At 51.7% G+C, this 20,368-nt stretch overlaps 1 protein-coding gene across 1 annotated transcript in view; it reads right to left on the bottom strand.

Moving 5' to 3' along the window:
- Window positions 1-2,158: 2,158 nt before the first annotated feature.
- The window catches only part of LOC144598467 (roundabout homolog 1-like), a 61,787-nt gene continuing 43,577 nt past the window's right edge, over window positions 2,159-20,368 (bottom strand). Inside the window, 3 exon segments of the mRNA XM_078408610.1 lie at window positions 2,159-3,813; window positions 4,671-4,891; window positions 8,132-8,407. Of these exon segments, the coding sequence (XP_078264736.1) occupies window positions 3,799-3,813; window positions 4,671-4,891; window positions 8,132-8,407 (512 nt within the window). The 3' untranslated portion in view covers window positions 2,159-3,798.

Genomic DNA, 20,368 nt, shown 5'->3' with positions numbered 1-20,368 from the left:
TCATCCATTTTTACACCTTCCCCTTCCATATCTCGATGTCATAAGTGTCAGGAGCAGAATTAGGCCATTCGGCCCATCAAGTCTACCCCTCCACCATTCAATCATGGCCGATCTATCTCTTCCTCCTAACCCCATTCTTGCACCTTCTCCCCATAGTAATCACGAAAATACGTTTGCCCGATGGCGCGGCGGTAGAGTTGCTGCCTCACAGCGCCGGAGACCCGGGTTCGATCCCGACTACGGGCGCCGTCTGTACGGAGTTTGCACGTTCTCCCCGTGACCTGCGTGGGTTTTCTCCGAGATCTTCGGTTTCCTCCCACACTCCAAAGACGTACAGGTTTGTAGGTTAATTGGCCTAGTGTATGTAGGATAGTGTTAGTGTGCGGGGATCGCTGGGCGGCGCGGACCCGGTGGGCCGAAGGGCCTGTTTCCGCGTTGTATCTCTAAACTAAACTAAGTAGAACGATAAACAAAATGAGGAAGTTCACTGAAGATTCAGTTCAGCCATGATGGAATTGAGTGCTAGAACAGGTTCATGGGGCCGAATGGTCTCCAGCTGATATAGTTTTGTTTACTTTAGAGATACAGCGTGGAAACAGGCCCTTTGGCCCATCGAGTCCGCGCCGACCAGCGATCCCCACGTCCTACACACGAGGGACAATTTGACTGAAGCCAATTAACCTGCAAACCTGCACGTCTTTGGAGTGTGGGAGGAAACCAAAGATCTCGGAGAAAACCCACGCAGGTCGCGGGGAGAACGTACAAATTTGAGGAAGGACGTCCTTGCTATTGAGGCAGTGCAGCGTGGGTTCACCAGGTTAATCCCCGGGATGGCGGGACTGTCATACGAGGAAAGATTGGAAAGACTGTGGCTTGTATTCACTGGAGTTTAGAAGGATGAGAGGGGATCTTAGAGAGACGTATAAAATTATAAAAGGACTAGACAAGCTAGATGCAGGAAACATGTTCCCAATGTTGGGGGAGTCCAGAACCAGGGGCCACACAGTCTGAGAATAAAGGGGAGGCCATTTAAAACTGAGGTGAGAAAAAATCTTTTTCACCCAGAGAGTTGTGAATCTGTGGAATTCTCTGCCACAGAGGGCAGTGGAGGCTGATTCACTGGATGAATTCAAAAGAGAGTTAGATAGAGCTCAAGGGGTTAGCAGAATCGAGGGATATGGGGAGAAGGCAGGCACGGGTTACTGATTGTGGATGATCAGCCATGATCACAATGAATGGCGGTGCTGGCTCGAAGGGCCGAATGGCCTCCTCCTGCACCTATTTTCCACGTTTCTAACTCCGTACAGACAGCACCCGCAGTCGGGATCGAACCCGGGTCTCTGGCCAGCTGCTCTACCCGCTGCGCCACCCACGTTGTCTCTCTGAAAGACAAGAAACTTGCACGCATTACAGTCTGATTCACCACCGCGAAAAATATTCCCTTTTGCTGAGAAAAAAAATAAAAAGACTCCTGACACCGAGAAGAGTATTTGTGATCTTGAGGACAATTTTTAATAAATAACGTGGCAGGGAAATTATACGTTTAGGGTTTATTAGATCCAGGATATGTAAATTCATGACAAAGGAAAGGGGGACTTTTACATAGAAAATACCAAAGCAAGTTCTTTTTGTACCACGCGCTGTTGCCCTTGGTAACTGGAGAAGGTGGTTGAGAAGATCGTCAAGTGGAATCATCCGTCTGATGCTTCTGGACTCGTGTGGGCGGTCGTTCGGACACAAGGTTTTCTTCACGAGAAAGGATCCTCGGTTGGTCGAAGCTTCTTCCAACGAGAAACCATCCACTGCATCTCTCTCACCTCGCCTCGCCCCACATTCCATCGCGGGCGCAGGGCGCTCCGGAGAACACTATCGGCAAGGGAGGGGGGGGGGGGGGGGGGGTAACAAGGTGCGGTACTTTTATCACACCGTTAAAATGTCCGTAAGGGGTTCCTTGCCGATTGGAAAGTCTTTGACGTTTTTGTAAACCTGCCGCAAATCCTTCTCGCAAACAGGGACAGGCGTGGAGATTTCTCCTGAGATAACCCCCATCTCCCCAACCCTTCCTCCCCTCCCACCCCCCCATTAAAAAACCCACCGTCTCAATCTCAGATGGGCCAGGGAAGATTAACCCCCTCCTCCTCCTCCTCCCCCCTCTCCCACACACATTTAATTCCCCAGAGAGACGTCGAGCATTCAAAAATGCTTTTTTTCCCCCCCCTTCTACTTATTCTTCTTTCCAAATTATAAAGTTTAGTGATTGTGCTTTTGAAACCAAGAAATAATAAAAAATAAAACAGTGCATCACAACGACGATTTAACAAAAAAAAAGAGACAATTATTATATATTATTAAAAAGCAATTCAACATTTTGTAGAGACTGCTCTCCACGGACGACGATGTTTTCGATCTTGTTACTTATGTACAACAGGGCCGATGGGTGGTTGGAATACTAACAGGGTTTGTTAGAAAACTCCCAAGGTATTTACAGCGTGAATCACCCTATCTTAGTTTTCCACCTTCAGGGAATTTAAAACGTTTCAAGAAAAGTCGACAGCGAATGAACTTCAGGCATAAGTAGGGGGGTTGCCAACTTCCTCACTCCCAAATAAGGGACAAAAGGTGACGTCACCGCCCCGTGCCCCACGTGACCACGCCCAGCCAGCGGCCATGCGCTCCCGCTCCACCAATGGCGGGTTGCCACGCAACCACCGTTAGGCGAACGCACTCGGCCACGCACCCCGAACACACTCCGTTAGCCTACAGTGTCCGGGCCTACAGTGTCCGGCCGTACAGTGTCCGGGCCTACAGTGTCCTGGCCTACAGTGTCCGGGCCTACAGTGGCCCCTGGGCCTACAGTGTCCGGCCTTACAGTGTCCGGGCCTACAGTGTCCGGGCCTACAGTGTCTGGCCTTACAGTGTCCGGGCCTACAGTGTCCGGGCCTACAGTGTCCGGCCTCACAGTGTTCGGCCTCACAATGTCCGGGCCTACAGTGTCCGAGCCTACAGCGGCCCCTGGGCCTACAGTGTCCGGGCCTACAGTGACCGGGCCTACAGTGTCCGGCCTCACAATGTCCGGGCCTACAGTGAGCGGGCCTACAGCACCCCCCCGGGCCTAATACGGGACAAGGGCGGTCCCGTACGGGACAAGCCAATATAGCCCAAAATACGGGATGTCCCGGCTAATACGGGACAGTTGGCAACCCTGGGCATAAGTTACAATTGAAATCGCCGTTCATCCCAATCACTTTAGTTTAGTGTAGTTTAGTTTAGTGATACAGCGCGGAAACAGGCCCTTCGGCCCACCGGGTCCGTGCCGCCCAGCGATCCCCGCACACTAACACTATCCTACACACACTGGGGACAATTTACACTTACACCAAGCCAATTAACCTACAAACCTGCACGTCTTCGGAGTGTGGGAGCAAACCGAAGATCCCGGAGAAAACCCAGGTGGGTCACGGGGAGAACGTACAAACTCCGTACAGACAGCGCCCGTGGTCGGGATCGGAACCCGGGTCTCCGGCGCTGCGTTCGCTGTAAGGCGGCAACTCTACCGCCGCGCCACCGTGACCGCTCTTCTCCGGAAAGGATTCAGAAGTCAACTTTAAAAGAAAAAAAACTGAACTTAAACTTGATATGTGGCCCAATTAACATGGATGCAAACGGTTATAATTTATACAATCTGCTCGTTGCACCAAGCGTTATACTGGCATCAAACGTCTTCCACAGGGGGCAAGGAGCTTTACAAAAACTGGCATGGACCTCTTCAAACTGTGATCTGGAGTCAATCTCTTGAGATCAGCTTTCCATTTCCTGGAAAAAGCAAAGGGAAGAGAAGAGAAGAATGGGGTCAACAATTTAAACCACGAGGGACATTTGTTTCTTCACGGTTTTCCCCAGGATAACATATTCTTCCCGGTTGTTAGAAGCGTTTGTTGGCACTGGGGCCTGTACTCGCTGGAGTTTAGAAGAATGAGGGGGGAACCTCATTGAAACTTTCAGAATAGTGATAGGCCTCGGATAGAGTGGATGTGGAGAGGATGTTCCCACTGGTGGGAGAGTCTAGGACCAGAGGGCACAGCCTCAGAATTAAAGGACGTTCTTTTAGGAAGGAGAAGGGGAGATATTTCTTTAGTCAGAGGGCGGTGAATCTGTGGAATTCTTTGCCACAGAAGGCTGTGGAGACCAAGTCAGTCAATATATTTAAGGCAGAGATAGATAGATTCTTCATCAGTGCGGGTGTCAGGGGTTATGGGGAGAAGGCAGGAGAATGGGGTTAGGAGGGAGAGTTAAATTGAATATTGGATCTTGGGTCTTTGGTCTTGGGTCTTGGATCTTGGGTCTTGGGTCTTGGATCTTGGGTCTTGGATCTTGGGTCTTGGGTCTTGGGTCTTGGGTCTTGGGTCTTGGGTCTTGGGTCTTGGATCTTGGGTCTTGGGTCTTGGGTCTTGGGTCTTGGATCTTGGGTCTTGGGTCTTGGGTCTTGGATTTTGGGTCTTGGGTCTTGGGTCTTGGGTCTTGGGTCTTGGGTCTTGGGTCTTGGATTTTGGGTGACGTTTCGGGTCTCAGAAGTTGGAATTGGGCTTCAAGCCTGTCCTCCAGCTTGACCTACCTGCTGCCGACCCTAGTCCACGTCCCACCACGAGTCCACGTGGTTCCCTGGGACTCACCTCAAACTCCTCCTCGTCGCACTCGTGCACGCCCGTCTCCGGTGGGCCAGCGTCGGACGCCATCCTGCGGGGAGGCGCGGCGGCGTTTGCCGGCGGCGCCGGGTCCCCTCTGCGCCGCCCGCCCGACCCCCGCGACGAGACGGAGCTGGAGGAGCTGGGGTCCCGCGGGCTCTGGGCGGAGGGGAACGTCGGGCGGCTGTAGGGAAGGACATCCACCACACCTGCAACAACACATCCTGCGTCAGTACGGGGGCGGGAGGGGAGATGGCAGGGGAATGGGGGATAGGATGGACAGGTAGAGTAGATGGCAGAGTAGACCTGATGGGCCGAATGGCCTAATTCTGCTGCTATTACTTCTGACCTTATGATAGGGAGATGTCTATTAGCTTAGAGCAAGGGTTCCCAACCTGGGGTAAATGTACCCCCCAGGGAGTTAGGGGGAGAAGGCAGGGGAATGGGGGCAGGAGGGAGAGGTAGATTGAACGGTGGAGTAGACCTGATGGGCCGAATGGCCTAATTCTACTCCTATTACTTCTGACCTTACGAAGAGGGAGTAGTCTATTAGTTTAGAGCAAAGGTTCCCAACCTGGGGTAAATTTACCCCTCAGGGGGTAATCTTTGCCTACACAGGGGGTAAATCTGTTGATTCTGGAGTTGTACCTATTGACTGATGGCGTTTGGTTCAGCTCTCCCTGTACCTGTTCACCGTTAGTTGTTCGTAAATAAGTGAGATAACATTGTTATGAGCTATAAGATTATTAAGGGGTTGGACACGCTAGAGGCAGGAAACATGTTCCCAACGTTGGAGGAGTCCAGGACAAGGGGCCACAGTTTAAGAATAAGGGGTAGGCCATTTAGAACGGAGATGAGAAAAAAACCTTTTCAGTCAGAGAGTTGTGAATCTGTGGAATTCTCTGCCTCAGAAGGCAGTGGAGGCCAATTCTCTGAATGCATTCAAGAGAGAGCTAGATAGAGCTCTTAAGGATAGCGGAGTCAGGGGGTATGGGGAGAAGGCAGGAACGGGGTACTGATTGAGAGTGATCAGCCATGATCGCATTGAATGGCGGTGCTGGCTCGAAGGGCCGAATGGCCTCCTCCTGCACCTATTGTCTATTGTCTATTATTATTGTTATTTGAACTTAAAATAATAACGTTAAAAGCAGTATTTTACAATTTCCCCTTGGTCCGTCACGGTAGACGTGTCAAACTCAAATTACTGAACAAAACGGGGTTGGGGGTAAATTTACTTTTGAAAAGTTGCAAAGGGGTAAAAATGATTGGGAACCCCTGGTTTAGAGATACAGCACGGAAACAGGCCCTTCGGCCCACCGGGTCCGTGCCGACCGGCGATCCCCGCACACTAACACTATCCTACACACACACACTAGGGACAATTTTTACATTTATACCAAGCCAATTAACCTACAAACCTGCACGTCTTTGGAGTGTGGGAGGAAACCGAAGATCTCGGAGAAAACCCACGCAGGTCACGGGGAGAACGTACAAACTCCGCACAGACAGTGCCCGTAGTCGGGATGGAACCCGGGTCTCCGGCGCTGCATTCGCTGTGAGGTGGCAACTCTACCGCTGCGCCACCGCGACGCTCTATCTTGAGTACGAACGTTGAATTCTCTAATTTTAGGTGATTTCTAACATTACTGCCCTCCCCTCTCCTTACCGTTCCCACCTTTGCTCCACTGTTCGGGCGGTCACGGTGGCGCAGCGGTAGACCGCGCACACACACAGTCTCGCACGCGCAGTCTCACACGCAATCACACACAGTCTCGCACACACTCACACACAGTCTTGCACACGCAGTCTCGCACACACTCACACACAGTCTCGCACGCGCAGTCTCGCACACACTCTCTATCGCACACTCGCTTGCACCCATTCTCCGCCACACACACTATCTCGCACACTCATTCTCAATTTCTTTTGCACACGTTTCTCTCGTACACACTCTCGATCCCGACTACGGGCACCGTCTGTACGGATTTTGTACGTTCTCCCCCCGTGACCCGTGTGGGTTTTCTCCGAGATCTTCGGTTTCCTCCCACACTACAAAGACGTGCAGGTTTTGTGGGTTAATTGGCTGGGTGTAAATGTAAAAATTGTCCCTAGTGGGTGTGGGATAGTGTTAGTGTGCGGGGATCGCTGGTCGGCGCGGACCCGGTGGGCCGAAGGGCCTGTTTCCGCGCTGTATCTCTAAACTAAACTAAATCTTCAGTATAACAAAATAACTGCAGATGCTGGTACAAATAGAAGGTATTTATTCACAAAATGCTGGAGTAACTCAGCAGGTCAGACAGCATCTCAGGAGAGAAGGAATGGGTGACGAGACCTCACCTGGAGTACTGTGTGCAGTTTTGGTCTCCAAATTTGAGGAAGGATATTCTTGCTATTGAGGGCGTGCAGCGTAGGTTTACTAGGTTAATTCCCGGAATGGCGGGACTGTCATATGTTGAAAGACTGGAGCGACTAGGCTTGTATACACTGGAATTTAGAAGGATGAGAGGAGATCTTATCGAAACGTATAAGATTATTAAGGGGTTGGACACATTAGAGGCAGGAAACATGTTCCCAATGTTGGGGGAGTCCAGAACCAGGGGCCACAGTTTAAGAATAAGGGGTAGGCCATTTAGAACTGAGATGAGGAAAAGCTTTTTCAGTCAGAGTTGTGAATCTGTGGAATTCTCTGCCTCAGAAGGCAGTGGAGGCCAATTCTCTGAATGCATTCATGAGAGAGCTAGATAGAGCTCTTAAGGATAGTGGAGTCAGGGGGTATGGGGAGAAGGCAGGAACGGGGTACTGATTGAAAATGATCAGCCATGATCACATTGAATGGCGGTGCTGGCTCGAAGAGCCGAATGGCCTCCTCCTGCACCTATTGTCTATTGAGACCCTCAGTCTGAAGAAGGGTCTCGACCCGAAACGTCACCCAATCCTTCTCTCCTGAGATGCTGCCCGACCTGCTGAGTTACTCTAGCATTTTGTGAATAAATCTTCAGTGTGGTCGTTGAATTCTGTAGTTCTAGGTGATTTCTAAACTCGCTACCTCCCCTCCCCCCCCCTCCTCTCGCCCCCCCCTCCTCTCGCCCCATCCCCCCCTCCTCTCGCCCCCCCTCCTCTCGCCCCCCCCTCCTCTCGCCCCCCCCTCCTCTCGCCCCCCCCTCCTCTCGCCCCCCCTCCTCTCGCCCCCTCCCCCTCCTCTCGCCCCCATCCCACTCCTCCTCTCGCCCCCTCCCCCCTCCTCTCGCCCCCTCCCCCCCTCCTCTTGCCCCCCTCCCCCTCGCCCCCTCCCCCTCGCCCCCTCCCCCCCTCCTCTCGCCCCCTCCCCCCCCCTCCTCTCGCCCCCTCCCCCCCTCCTCTCGCCCCCTCCCCCCCCTTCCTCTCGCCCTCCTCCCCCCCCCTCCTCTCGCCCCCCTCCCTGCTCCACTGTTACTGACGGGTAGCCTCACCTTGCACGTGCCGCCCCTTGGTCTGGGCGCTCTCCCGCTTGCCGCCCTTGTTCAGACGCTGCCTGGCCCCGTGGATCTGGCCGTGCCAGGGCTCCGGGTGGTCTCGGCCGTCTGCCAGTGGGTGCTGGGGCTCCGTGCCCTCCCTCCCCCGGTGGGCGCCGGCCTTGCGATCGGCGTGGGGCCTGGGCACCACGGGCGGCCAGACGTCCAGCGGGGCCGCGGCCTGGAAGCCGGGCAACTTGATGGCCGGAGGCGGGATGGGCGGCGGCGGCAGCTCTGGAATCGCCAAAACAAAACGCACACAAACACACGACGTTTACGTTCGGTGGCGCAAAGCCTGCCGTACGGTCCCGCGCATTCCTGGCAGTAATTTCCAGCCCCCTCCGCACCGGCCAGCCACACGCTCCCAGCTAGGGGTTGCCAACTATCCCACTGCCAAATAAGGGCCATCCCGCGCCCCCACGTGACCTCACCCAGCCAGCGGCCACGTGCTCCCGCTCCACCAATGGCGGCCGCCCGGGCCGGGAGGCGGGTTGCTACGCAACCTCCATTTGGTGAACACACTCGGCCCCGCTCCCCGAACACACTCTGTTAGCCTACACTGTCCGGGCCTACAGTGTCCTACAGCGGCCCCCGGGCCTACAGTGTCTGGGCCTACACTGTCCTACAGCGGCCCCCGGGCCTAGTGTCTGGCCTACACTCTCCGGGCCTACACCGGCCCCCGGGCCTACAGTGTCTGGGCCTGCACTGTCCTACAGCGGCCCCCGGGCCTAGTGTCTGGCCTACACTCTCCGGGCCTACAGCGACCCCCGGGCCTACAGTGTCCGGGCCTACAGCGTCCGGGCCTACAGCGTCCGGGCCCACAGTGTCCGGGCCTACAGTGTCCGGGCCTGCAATGTCCGGGACTACACTGTCCAGGCCTACAGTGTCCAGGCCTACAGTGTCCAGGCCTACAGTGTCTGGCCTAATACGGGACAAAGGCGGTCAAGTATGGGACAAACCAATTTAGCCCAAAATATGGGATGTCCCGGCTAATACGGGACAGTTGGCAACCCTAGAGCAGGGGCTGCACGCGGGGCTGCACGCGGGGCTGCACGCTCCCTCTACACTGGCCCGTCACACACTCCCAACGAGTTGGATTGGGGATTTGGCGGAGTTGGATTTTCACGGGGGAGGGTGGTCTTGGAGGGGAGGGGGGTCTTGGAGGGGAGGGGGGTCTTGGAGGGGAGAGGGGTCTTGGAGGGGAGATGGGTCTTGGAGGGGAGGGGAGGGGGGGTCTTGGAGGGGAGGGGGGTCTTGGAGGGGAGGGGGGTCTTGGAGAGGAGGTGGGTCTTGGAGGGGAGGGGGGTCTTGGAGGGGAGGATGCTCCTCAAACTGCGGAGCATCCTGGACAATACAGCTCACCCCCTCCATGACACACTGGTCAACCTGAGGAGCACCTTCAGCAACAGACTGGTCCCACCAAGATGCAGCACAGAACACCACAGGAGATCCTTCTTCCCTGTGGCTATCAAGCTGGACATCTCCCCCCCCCCTCTGTCGTGGGGTAGACTGAGACTGACCCCCGCCCCCCCCCACCTTCCCCCTCCCCAATCTCTGCACATCCCCCAATCCTTTCCACTCGTCACTTTAGTTTCATGTTTCATGTATCTCGTTGTGTTTTGTGACCGTTGACAGACTCATCCTCCTGCGCTCCAAGGAACAGAGACCCAGCCTGCACAACCTCTCCCTGTAGCTCAGGCCCCTCCAGCCCTGGCAACATCCTCGTCAATCTTCTCCGCGCCCTTTCCAGCTTCACGACATCTCTCCTAATAACACGGTGCCCAGAACTGAGCACAATACTCTAAACGCGGCCTCAACAACGTCTTGCACAACTGCAACGTGACCCCTCAGCTTCTGTACTCAGATGTTGCCTGGACCACTGAGTTCCTCCAGCACTTTTATCGTCTCTCAGTCTAACTCCCAGGCAACTGAACCATCCAGCCAACAACCAGAGGGCAGTCCTGAGCAACTACCGGCCTCATTAGAGACCCTCGGACTATCTTCGATCGGACTTCACTGCTCTGCTTAATCTTGCACTAAACGTTATTGATCGTGTTTTGCCTTTCCGCTGACTGGTCAGCGTGCAACAAGAGCTTTTTACTGTACCTCGGTACACGTGACAATAAACTAATGCACAATAGGGTGGTCACGGTGGCGCAGCGGTAGAGTTGCTGCCTCACAGCGCCAGTCCCGGGTTCCATCCCGACCACGGGCGCTGTCCGTACGGAGTTTGCACGTTCTCCCCGTGACCTGCGTGGGTTTTCTCCGGGTGCTCCGGTTTCCTCCCACACTCCAAAGACGTGCGGGTTTGTAGGTTAATTGGATTGTAAATTGTCCCTAGTGCGTGTGTGTAGGATAGGGCTAGTGTGCGGGGGGATCGCTGGTCGGCACGGACTCGGTGGGCCGACGGGCCTGTTTCCAGTGTGTGCAGATGCTGGTTTAAACCGAAGATAGACTCACAAACTGCTGGAGTAACTCAGTGGGGACAGGCAGCATCTCTGGAGAGAAGGAACGGGTGATGTTTGGGGTCGAGTCTGAAGAAGGATCTCGACCCGAAACGTCACCCATTCCCTTCTCTCCAGAGATGCTGCCTGTCCCGCTGAGTTACTCCAGCATTTTTGTGTCTGTCTTCAAGTTATCCAGTATAGGATCAACTGAAAGAGGGGGGGGGAATCACAGGAAAACTATGGAGGTTATCCGGAGAAAGCCTCCGATCCTGCTGGAAGCATTTAATATTCTTCAAAGGAGAGTTCGGCCTTGTGTTTTCCACACTGCATCCTTTCTTTAAATTCAAAACAGCTGGACTATCAGGTCACCCAGAGAAATGAACTCTAATTAAATGCCCTGTTCTTCCTCGATCCAATTTGCCTCAGCCAAAACCGCACTGCACTCCCAATCAGTTTTTTCATTACACGATCACCCCGGGCAACAAGTTCCTAATATCAGGGCTTGGAGCTCACAAACCCGCCGTCTACTCTAATCTTCCTTTTGATTATTGCTGCTCTCTCTGCCCAATCGTAGCCCCAGGGAGCACTTGTGTTGCGAGTGTAATCTGCCGATGAATTGCATTAAAGGTCGTAGGACTCCAAAGTAAATCGTCCCCAGCGTGTGTGTGTAGGATAGTGTACCGGGGTGATCGATCGCTGGTCGACGCGGACTCGGTGGGCCAAAGGGACTATGTTTCCGCTCTACTTTGGTGGTAAGAATAGGAAGGCAGAGTATTATCTGAACGGTGTCAAGTTAGGAAAAGGGGACGTACAACGAGATCTGGGTGTCCTAGTGCATCAGTTACTGAAAGGAAGCATGCAGATACAGCAGGCAGTGAAGAAAGCCAATGGAATGTTGGCCTTCATAACAAGAGGAGTTGAGTATAGGAGCAAAGAGGTCCTTCTGCAGTTGTACAGGGCCCTAGTGAGACCGCACCTGGAGTACTGTGTGCAGTTTTGGTCTCCAAATTTGAGGAAGGATATTGTTGCTATTGAGGGCGTGCAGCGTAGGTTTACTAGGTTAATTCCCGGAATGGCGGGACTGTCATATGTTGAAAGACAGGAGCGACTAGGCTTGTATACACTGGAATTTAGAAGGATGAGAGGAGATCTTATCGAAACGTATAAGATTATTAAGGGGTTGGACACGTTAGAGGCAGGAAACATGTTCCCAATGTTGGGGGAGTCCAGAACAAGGGGCCACAGTTTAAGAATAAGGGGTAGGCCATTTAGAACTGAGATGAGGAAAAGCTTTTTCAGTCAGAGAGTTGTGAATCTGTGGAATTCTCTGCCTCAGAAGGCAGTGGAGGCCAATTCTCTGAATGCATTCAAGAGAGAGCTAGATAGAGCTCTTAAGGATAGCGGAGTCAGGGGGTATGGGGAGAAGGCAGGAACGGGGTACTGATTGAGAATGATCAGCCATGATCACATTGAATGGCGGTGCTGGCTCGAAGGGCCGAGTGGCCTCCTCCTGCACCTATTGTCTATTGTCTATTGAAAGGAATCTAGGACAGAGACGTTGAATTTCCTCTTGGAATCGTGCAGCGCTTGATGCGATAGCCAAGCCCCCTCCAACGATAGAACACAAGAACACATGAAAATAGGAGCAGGAGTAGGCCAACCGGCCCCTCGAGCCCGCTCCGTCATTCAATACGATCATGGCTGATCCCACCCCAACCCTCTTCCCACTATCGCCCTTCTTCCCACCCAAAAGAACCGTGTGATCTCCTGGGAGAGGCGAAAAAACGGATAAAAACCCAGGCCAACTTGGGAAAAAAATCCGCGAAATTCCTCTCCGACCCCAAGCCAGGCGATCGAAACTTGGCAAATACCAAAGGTAGACGGTCGGTGTGGAGACCAGAGGTTGGTACATTGCTGATATCACACGGGTACCTCATAAAAGCTTTACAACTGAACTGCCAGAGTTTATGTGTTCTCAAACCCACACAATTCATCTAGTGAGCTGTTGCAAAGAATTTAAAGCGTAGCTTCACTTGTGATTTAGCCGGCCGTCGGCTACTGGTAATCCCCAGCGCACAGCTTACATTACGGTGCCAGAACACATCGAGGCGCGAGCGGGAGGGGGAGGCAGATAGAGAGGGAGGAGGGGGGAGAGGGGAGAGAGAGAGTGGGGAGAGAGGCAGGAGAGAAGGGCAGAGAGGGGGAGAGAGGGGTGCTGAGAGGGGTGAGGCAGATAGAGAGGGAGAGGGGGGAGAGAGAGAGGGGGGAGAGAGAGTGGGGAGAGAGAGTGGATGGGAGCGAGAGGGGGGAGAGAGGCAGCAGAGGGGAAAGAGGGCGAGAGAGGTGTGTTAGCAGGTGGGGAGGCAGATAGAGAGGGAGGAGAGGAGACAGAGTGGGAGGGGGGGAGAGAGAGAGGGGAGAAAGAGTGGGGAGAGTGGGAGAGAGGGGAGCGAGAGGGGGGAGAGAAGGGCAGAGAGGGGCAGAGAGGGGGAGAGAGATAGAGAGAGGACGGTACGGCAGGGAGAGAGGGGAGAGGAGACAGAGGGAGAGAGGGGAGAGAGATGGGGGAGAGAGAGTTGGGGGAGAGAGAGTTGGGAGAGAGTAGGGGGGGAGAGAGACAGGGGAGAGTGAGTGAGGGGAGAGAGGGGGAGGGGGAGAGAGAGACAGGGGAGAGTGAGTGAGGGGAGAGAGGGGGAGAGAGGGAGGAGAGAGAGTGGGGAGAGAGGGGGGTTGCACACCCTCAATAGCAAGAATATCCTTCCTCAAATTTGGAGACCAAAACTGCACACAGTACTCCAGGTGCGGTCTCACTAGGGCCCCGTACAACTGCAGAAGGACCTCTTTGCTCCTATACTCAACTCCTCTTGTTATGAAGGCCAACATTCCATTGGCTTTCTTCACTGCCTGCTGTACCTGCATGCTTCCTTTCAGTGACTGATGCACTGGGACACCCAGATCACGTTGTACTTCCCCTTTTCCAAACTTGACACCATTCAGATAATAATCTGCCTTCCTATTCTTACCACCAAAGTGGATAACCTCACACTTATCCACATTAAACTGCATCTGCCATGCATCCGCCCACTCACACAACCTGTCCAAGTCACCCTGCAACCTCATAGCATCTTCGTCACAGTTCACGCTACCACCCAGCTTTGTATCATCTGCAAATTTGCTAATGGTACTTTTAATCCCTTCATCCAAGTCATTAATGTATATTGTAAATAGCTGTGGTCCCAGCACCGAGCCTTGCGGTACCCCACTAGTCACTGCCTGCCTTTCTGAAAGGGACCCATTTATCCCCACTCTTTGCTTTCTGTCTGTCAACCAATGTTCTATCCATGTCAGTACCCTACCCCCAATACCATGTGCTCTAATTTTGCCCACTAATCTCCTATGTGGGACCTTGTCGAAGGCTTTCTGAAAGTCGAGGTACACCACATCCACTGACTCTCTCCTGTCAATTTTCCTAGTTACATCCTCAAAAAATTCCAGAAGATTAATCAAGCATGATTTCCCCTTCGTAAATCCATGCTGACTCGGAATGATCAGCAGGTCAGGCAGCATCTCAGTAGAGAGGGAATGGGCGACGTTTCGGGTCGAGACCCTTCTTCAGACTGATGTCAGGGGGGCGGGACACGAAACATCGCCCATTCCTTCTCTCCTGAGATGCTGCCTGTCCCGCTGAGTTACTCCAGCATTTTGTGAATAAATACCTTCGATTTGTACCAGCATCTGCAGTTATTTTCTTATCTTATCCTAGCTAACAATGATCCGTTCTACATTTTCCTTGACCTCCACCCCCTTTGATGTCTCATTCTCACACCTTACACACCCATATCTCTGTATCTCCCCCACCCCTGACTCCTCGTCTGAAGAAGGGCCTCGACCCGAAACGTCACCCATGCCTTCTCTCCAGAGACGCTGCCTGCCTGTCAATAGACAATAGGTGCAGGAGTAGGCCATTCAGCCCTTCGAGCCAGCACCGCCATTCAATGCGATCATGGCTGATCACTCTCAATCAGTACCCCCGTTCCTGCCTTCTCCCCATACCCCCTAACTCCGCTATCCTTAAGAGCTCTATCCAGCTCTCTCTTGAAAGCATCCAACGAACTGGCCTCCACTGCCTTCTGAGGCAGAGAATTCCACACCTTCACCACCCTCTGACTGAAAAAGTTCTTCCTCATCTCCGTTCTAAATGGCCTACCCCTTATTCTTAAACTGTGGCCCCTTGTTCTGGACTCCCCCAACATTGGGAACATGTTATCTGCCTCTAATGTGTCCAATCCCCTAATTATCTTATATGTTTCAATAAGATCCCCCCTCATCCTTCTAAATTCCAGTGTATACAAGCCCAATCGCTCCAGCCTTTCAACATACGACAGTCCCGCCATTCCGGGAATTAACCTAGTGAACCTACGCTGCACGCCCTCCATAGCAAGAATATCCTTCCTCAAATTTGGAGACCAAAACTGCACACAGTACTCCAGGTGCGGTCTCACCAGGGCCCGGTACAACTGTAGAAGGACCTCTTTGCTCCTATACTCAACTCCTCTTGTTACGAAGGCCAACATTCCATTGGCTTTCTTCACTGCCTGCTGTACCTGCATGCTTCCTTTCATTGACTGATGCACTAGGACACCCAGATCTCGTTGAACTCCCCCTCCTCCTAACTTGACACCATTCAGATAATAATCTGCCTTTCTATTCTTGCTTCCAAAGTGAATAACCTCACACTTATCTACATTAAACTGCATCTGCCATGTATCCGCCCACTCACACAACCTGTCCAAGTCACCCTGCAGCCTTATTGCATCTTCCTCACAATTCACACTACCCCCCAACTTAGTATCATCTGTAAATTTGCTAATGGTACTTTTAATCCCTTCGTCTAAGTCATTAATGTATATCGTAAATAGCTGGGGTCCCAGCACCGAACCTTGCGGTACCCCACTGGTCACTGCCTGCCATTCCGAAAGGGACCCATTTATCCCCACTCTTTGCTTTCTGTCTGTCAACCAATTTTCTATCCATGTCAGTACCCTACCCCCAATACCATGTGCCCTAATTTTGCCCATTAATCTCCTATGTGGGACCTTGTCGAAGGCTTTCTGAAAGTCGAGGTACACCACATCCACTGACTCTCCCTTGTCAATTTTCCTAGTTACATCCTCAAAAAATTCCAGTAGATTTGTCAAGCATGATTTCCCCTTCCTAAATCCATGCTGACTCGGAATGATCCTGTTACTGCTATCCAAATGCTCCGCAATTTCGTCTTTTATAATTGACTCCAGCATCTTCCCCACCACTGATGTCAGACTAGCTGGTCTATAATTACCCGTTTTCTCTCTCCCTCCTTTCTTAAAAAGTGGGACAACATTAGCTACCCTCCAATCCACAGGAACTGATCCTGAATCTATCGAACATTGGAAAATGATCACCAATGCGCCAACAAATTCTCGAGCCACCTCCTTAAGTACTCTGGGATGCAGACCATCAGGCCCTGGGGATTTATCAGCTTTCAGTCCCATCAGTCTACCCAAAACCATTTCCTGCCTAACTGTGGATTTCCTTCAGTTCCTCCATCACCCTAGGTTCTCCGGCCCCTAGAACATCTGGGAGATTGCTTGTATCTTCCTTAGTGAAGACAGATCCAAAGTACCGGTTCAACTTGTCTGCCATTTCCTTGTTCCCCATAATAAATTCCCCTGCTTCTGTCTTCAAGGGATCCACATTTGCCTTGACTATTTTTTTCTCTTCACGTACCTAAAAAAGCTTTTACTATCCTCCTTTATATTATTGGCTAGTTTACCCTCGTACCTCATCTTTTCTCCCCGTATTGCCTTTTTAGTTAACTTCTGTTGCTCTTTAAAAGAGTCCCAATCCTCTGGCTTCCCACTCTTCTCTGCTTTGTTGTACTTCTTCTCGTTTATTTTTATGCTGTCCTTGACTTCCCTTGTCAGCCACGGGTGCCTCTTACTCCCCTTGGAATCTTTCCTCCTCTTTGGGATGAATTGATCCTGCAACTTGTGCATTATTCCCAGGAATACCCGCCATTGCTGTTCCACCGTCTTCCCTGCTAGGGGCCTCCTTCCAGTCAAATCTGGTCCTTCTAGTCCTGGCAACATCCAGGTAAACCCTTTCAAGCTTGACAACATCTTTCCTATAACACGGTGCCCAGAAATGAACACGATATTCCGAAGGCGGTCTCACCCGACGTCTTACACAACTGCGACATGACCTGCCAACGTCTACGCTCAATACTCTGACTGATGGCGGCCGACACAGTGTGTGTGGGGTGATCGCTGGTTGGCGTGGACTCGTAGGGCCGAAGGGCCTGTTTCCGTGCTGTATTTCTAAAGCCCAAAGCCGAAAGAGACCTGTTCAACATCAGCTCTCAGGGCAAAAGCTAACTGCGTCACCCTGTCGTACTTCTGCCTAGCTGTGAAGTGGAAAAAGACCACATAGGTTTTCTGAATTATAACGTGATTTTCCAAAATCGTGTAGGTGCTACGTAATTGCGAGGGACATTTTTATTAAACATCTCTCGGCAAGGACTCAGAACTAACCCTGAATGCCTGACGAGAGCTTTAAACTGGGCCGCACAGAGAAGGTGTGGTGGAAATTTCACAATGTTGCCTGGAATATTTAAGTGTAAGTTTTAAAGACTGGATTAGCTAACCTGTTTTGTTTGGAACGAAACTGCATCAGTCCTTTTATGATCACGTGTGCCAAGCTGCAGTGAAATTCATCTTTTGCATACGGACTGATGAGATTATCGCTGTCCACAGAAACATAGAAAATAGGTGCAGGAGGAGGCCATTCGGCCCTTCGAGCCAGCACCGCCATTCAATGTGATCATGGCTGATCATGCACAATCAGTACCCCGTTCCTGCTTTTTCCCCCATATCCCTTGATTCCGTTAGCCCTCATAGCTAAACCTAACTCTCTCTTGAAAATATCCAGTGAATCGGCCTCCACTGCCTTCTGTGGCAGAGAATTCCACAGATTCACAACTCTCTGGGTGAAAAAGGTTTTTCCTCATCTCAGTCCTAAATGGCCTACCCCTTATTCTTAAACTGTGTGGCCCCCTGGTTCTTGACTCCCCCCAACATCGGGAATATTTTTCCTGCAGCTAGCCTGTCCAACCCTTTAAGAATTTGGTATGTTTCTATAAAACCCCGTCTCATCTTTCCAAATTCCAATGAATACAAGCCCAGTCAAAACATTAGTCCAATCCCCAGTTAATCAAAGTGTCCAACACTATCAGAGGCCCAGTTAGGATAATCAAGAAGGTACTATCATAAAACTTAAGAATCACAATGTTTAAGAAACATTTAGACAGGTACGTGGATAGGACAGGTTTAGAGGGATATTTGGGCCAAACGCAGGCAGGTGGGACTAGTGTAGATGGGATGTGAAAAAGGGTCACCCATTCCTTCTCTCCCGAGATGCTGCCTGACCCGCTGAGTTACTCCAGCATTATGTGTCTACCAAGGAACTGCAGATGCAGATAGACACAAAATACTGGAGTAACTCAGCGGGACAGGCAGCATCTCTGGAGAGAAGGAATGGGTGACGTTTCCGGTAGAGATCCTGAAGAGTCTGAGGAAGGGTCTCGACCCGAAACGGCACCCGTTCCTTCATTCCAGAGATGCTGCCTGACCCGCTGAGTTACTCCAGTATTTGTGTCTCGTGTAGATGGAGCATGTTGGTCAGCATGGACAAGGTTGGGCCGAAGGGCCTGTTTCTACGCTGTGTGATTCTGTGACTGGAAGATTCCAATCATGTGTTGTCTTTCTGCTGACTGGTTAGCACGCAACAGAAAGCTTTTCACTGTACCTCAGTACGCGGGACAATAAACTGAACTGAACTGAACTTCTCTGGGAAGGAACTGCAGATGCAGGTAACTCTGAAGAAGGGTCTCGACCCGAAACGTCACCTATCCATGTTCTCCACAGATGCTGCCTGACCCGCTGAGTTACTCCAGCACTCTGTGAAACGTCACCTATCCATGTTCTCCACAGATGCTGCCTGACCCGCCGAGTTTCGTTTAGTTTAGTTTAGAGACACTTTGCGGAAACAGGCCCTTCGGCCCATCAAGTCCGCGCCGACCAGCGATCCCCGCGCACTAACACTATCCTACACACACTAGGGACAATTTACATTTTACACCAAGTCAATTAACCTACAAACCTGCACGTCTTTGGAGTGTGGGAGGAAACCGAAGATCTCGGAGAAAACCCACACAGGTCACGGGGAGAACGTGCAAACTCCGTACAGACAGCACCCGTAGTTGGGATCGAACCCGGGTCTCTGACGCCGTGAGGCAGCAACTCTACCGCTGCGCCACAGTTACTACAGCAGTCAAAATGTGGAGCATGGTGTAGGAAGGAACTGCAGATACTGGTTTAAACCGAAGATTGACACAAAAAGATGGAGTCAGAAGTATCTCGACCTGAAACGTCACCCATAGAAACATAAAAACGTAGAAAATAGGTGCAGGAGGAGGCCATTCGGCCCTTCGAGCCAGCACCGCCATTCAATATGATCACGGCTGATCATCCACAATCAGTAACCCGTGCCTGCCTTCTCCCCATATCCCTTGATTCCGCTAGCCCCTAGAGCTCTATCTAACTCTCTCTTAACTCCATCCAGTGAATCGGCCTCCACTGCCCTCTGTGGAGAGAATTCCACAAATTCACAACCCTCTGGTTGAAAAAAGTTATCTTCTCACCTCAGTTTTAAAACGGCCTCCCCTTTATTTCTTAGACTGTGTGGCCCCTGGTTCTGGATTCCCCCAACATTGGGAACATTTTCCCTGCATCTAGCTTGTCCGATCCTTTTTAGGGAAAATAACTGCAGATGCTGGTACAAATCGAAGGTACCAGTCTGAAGACGAGTTAATAATAATATGCCTTTATTGTCATTCAAAATGAATTGAACGAAAATCATTTGCCATGGATAACTAGTCTAAGAATAGTCTAAGACTAGTTGGATAATTAGTCTAAGAACACCAGGTGTGAAGAAGGGTCTCGAACCGAGACATCAGCCATTCTCTCTCTCCTAGATGCTGCCTGACCTGTCCAGTCCTTTTTATAATTTTACACGTCTCTATTAGATCCCCTCTCATCCTTCTAATCTCCAGTGAACCCATTCCTTCCCTCCGGAGATGCTGCCCGTCCCGCTCCAGTTACTCCAGCGATTTGATGTCTACCTTCGGGGGGTTTACAATAGACAATAGGTGCAGGAGGAGGCCATTCGGCCCTTCGAGCCAGCACCGCCATTCAATGTGATCATGGCTGATCATTCTCAATCAGTACCCCGTTCCTGCCTTCTCCCCATACCCCCTGACTCTGCTATCCTTAAGAGCTCTATCTAGCTCTCTCTTGAATGCATTCAGAGAATTGGCCTCCACTGCCTTCTGAGGCAGAGAGTTCCACAGATTAACAACTCTCTGACTGAAAAAGTTTTTCCTCATCTCCGTTCTAAATGGCCTACCCCTTATTCTTAAACTGTGTGGCCCCTGGTTCTGGACTCCCCCATCATTGGGAACATGTTTCCTGCCTCTAACGTGTCCAACCCCTTAATAATCTTATACGTTTCGATAAGATCCCCTCTCATCCTTCTAAATTCCAGTGTATACAAGCCTAGTCGCTCCAGTCTTTCAACATACGACAGTCCCGCCATCCCGGGAATTAACCTAGTAAACCTACGCTGCACGCCCTCAATAGCAAGAATATCCTTC

This window comes from Rhinoraja longicauda, chromosome 12 (assembly GCF_053455715.1).
Source record: "Rhinoraja longicauda isolate Sanriku21f chromosome 12, sRhiLon1.1, whole genome shotgun sequence".
NCBI lineage: Eukaryota > Metazoa > Chordata > Chondrichthyes > Rajiformes > Arhynchobatidae > Rhinoraja > Rhinoraja longicauda.
Note: the sequence above shows the minus strand (reverse complement) of the source record. Positions and strands in the feature narration are given on the sequence as shown.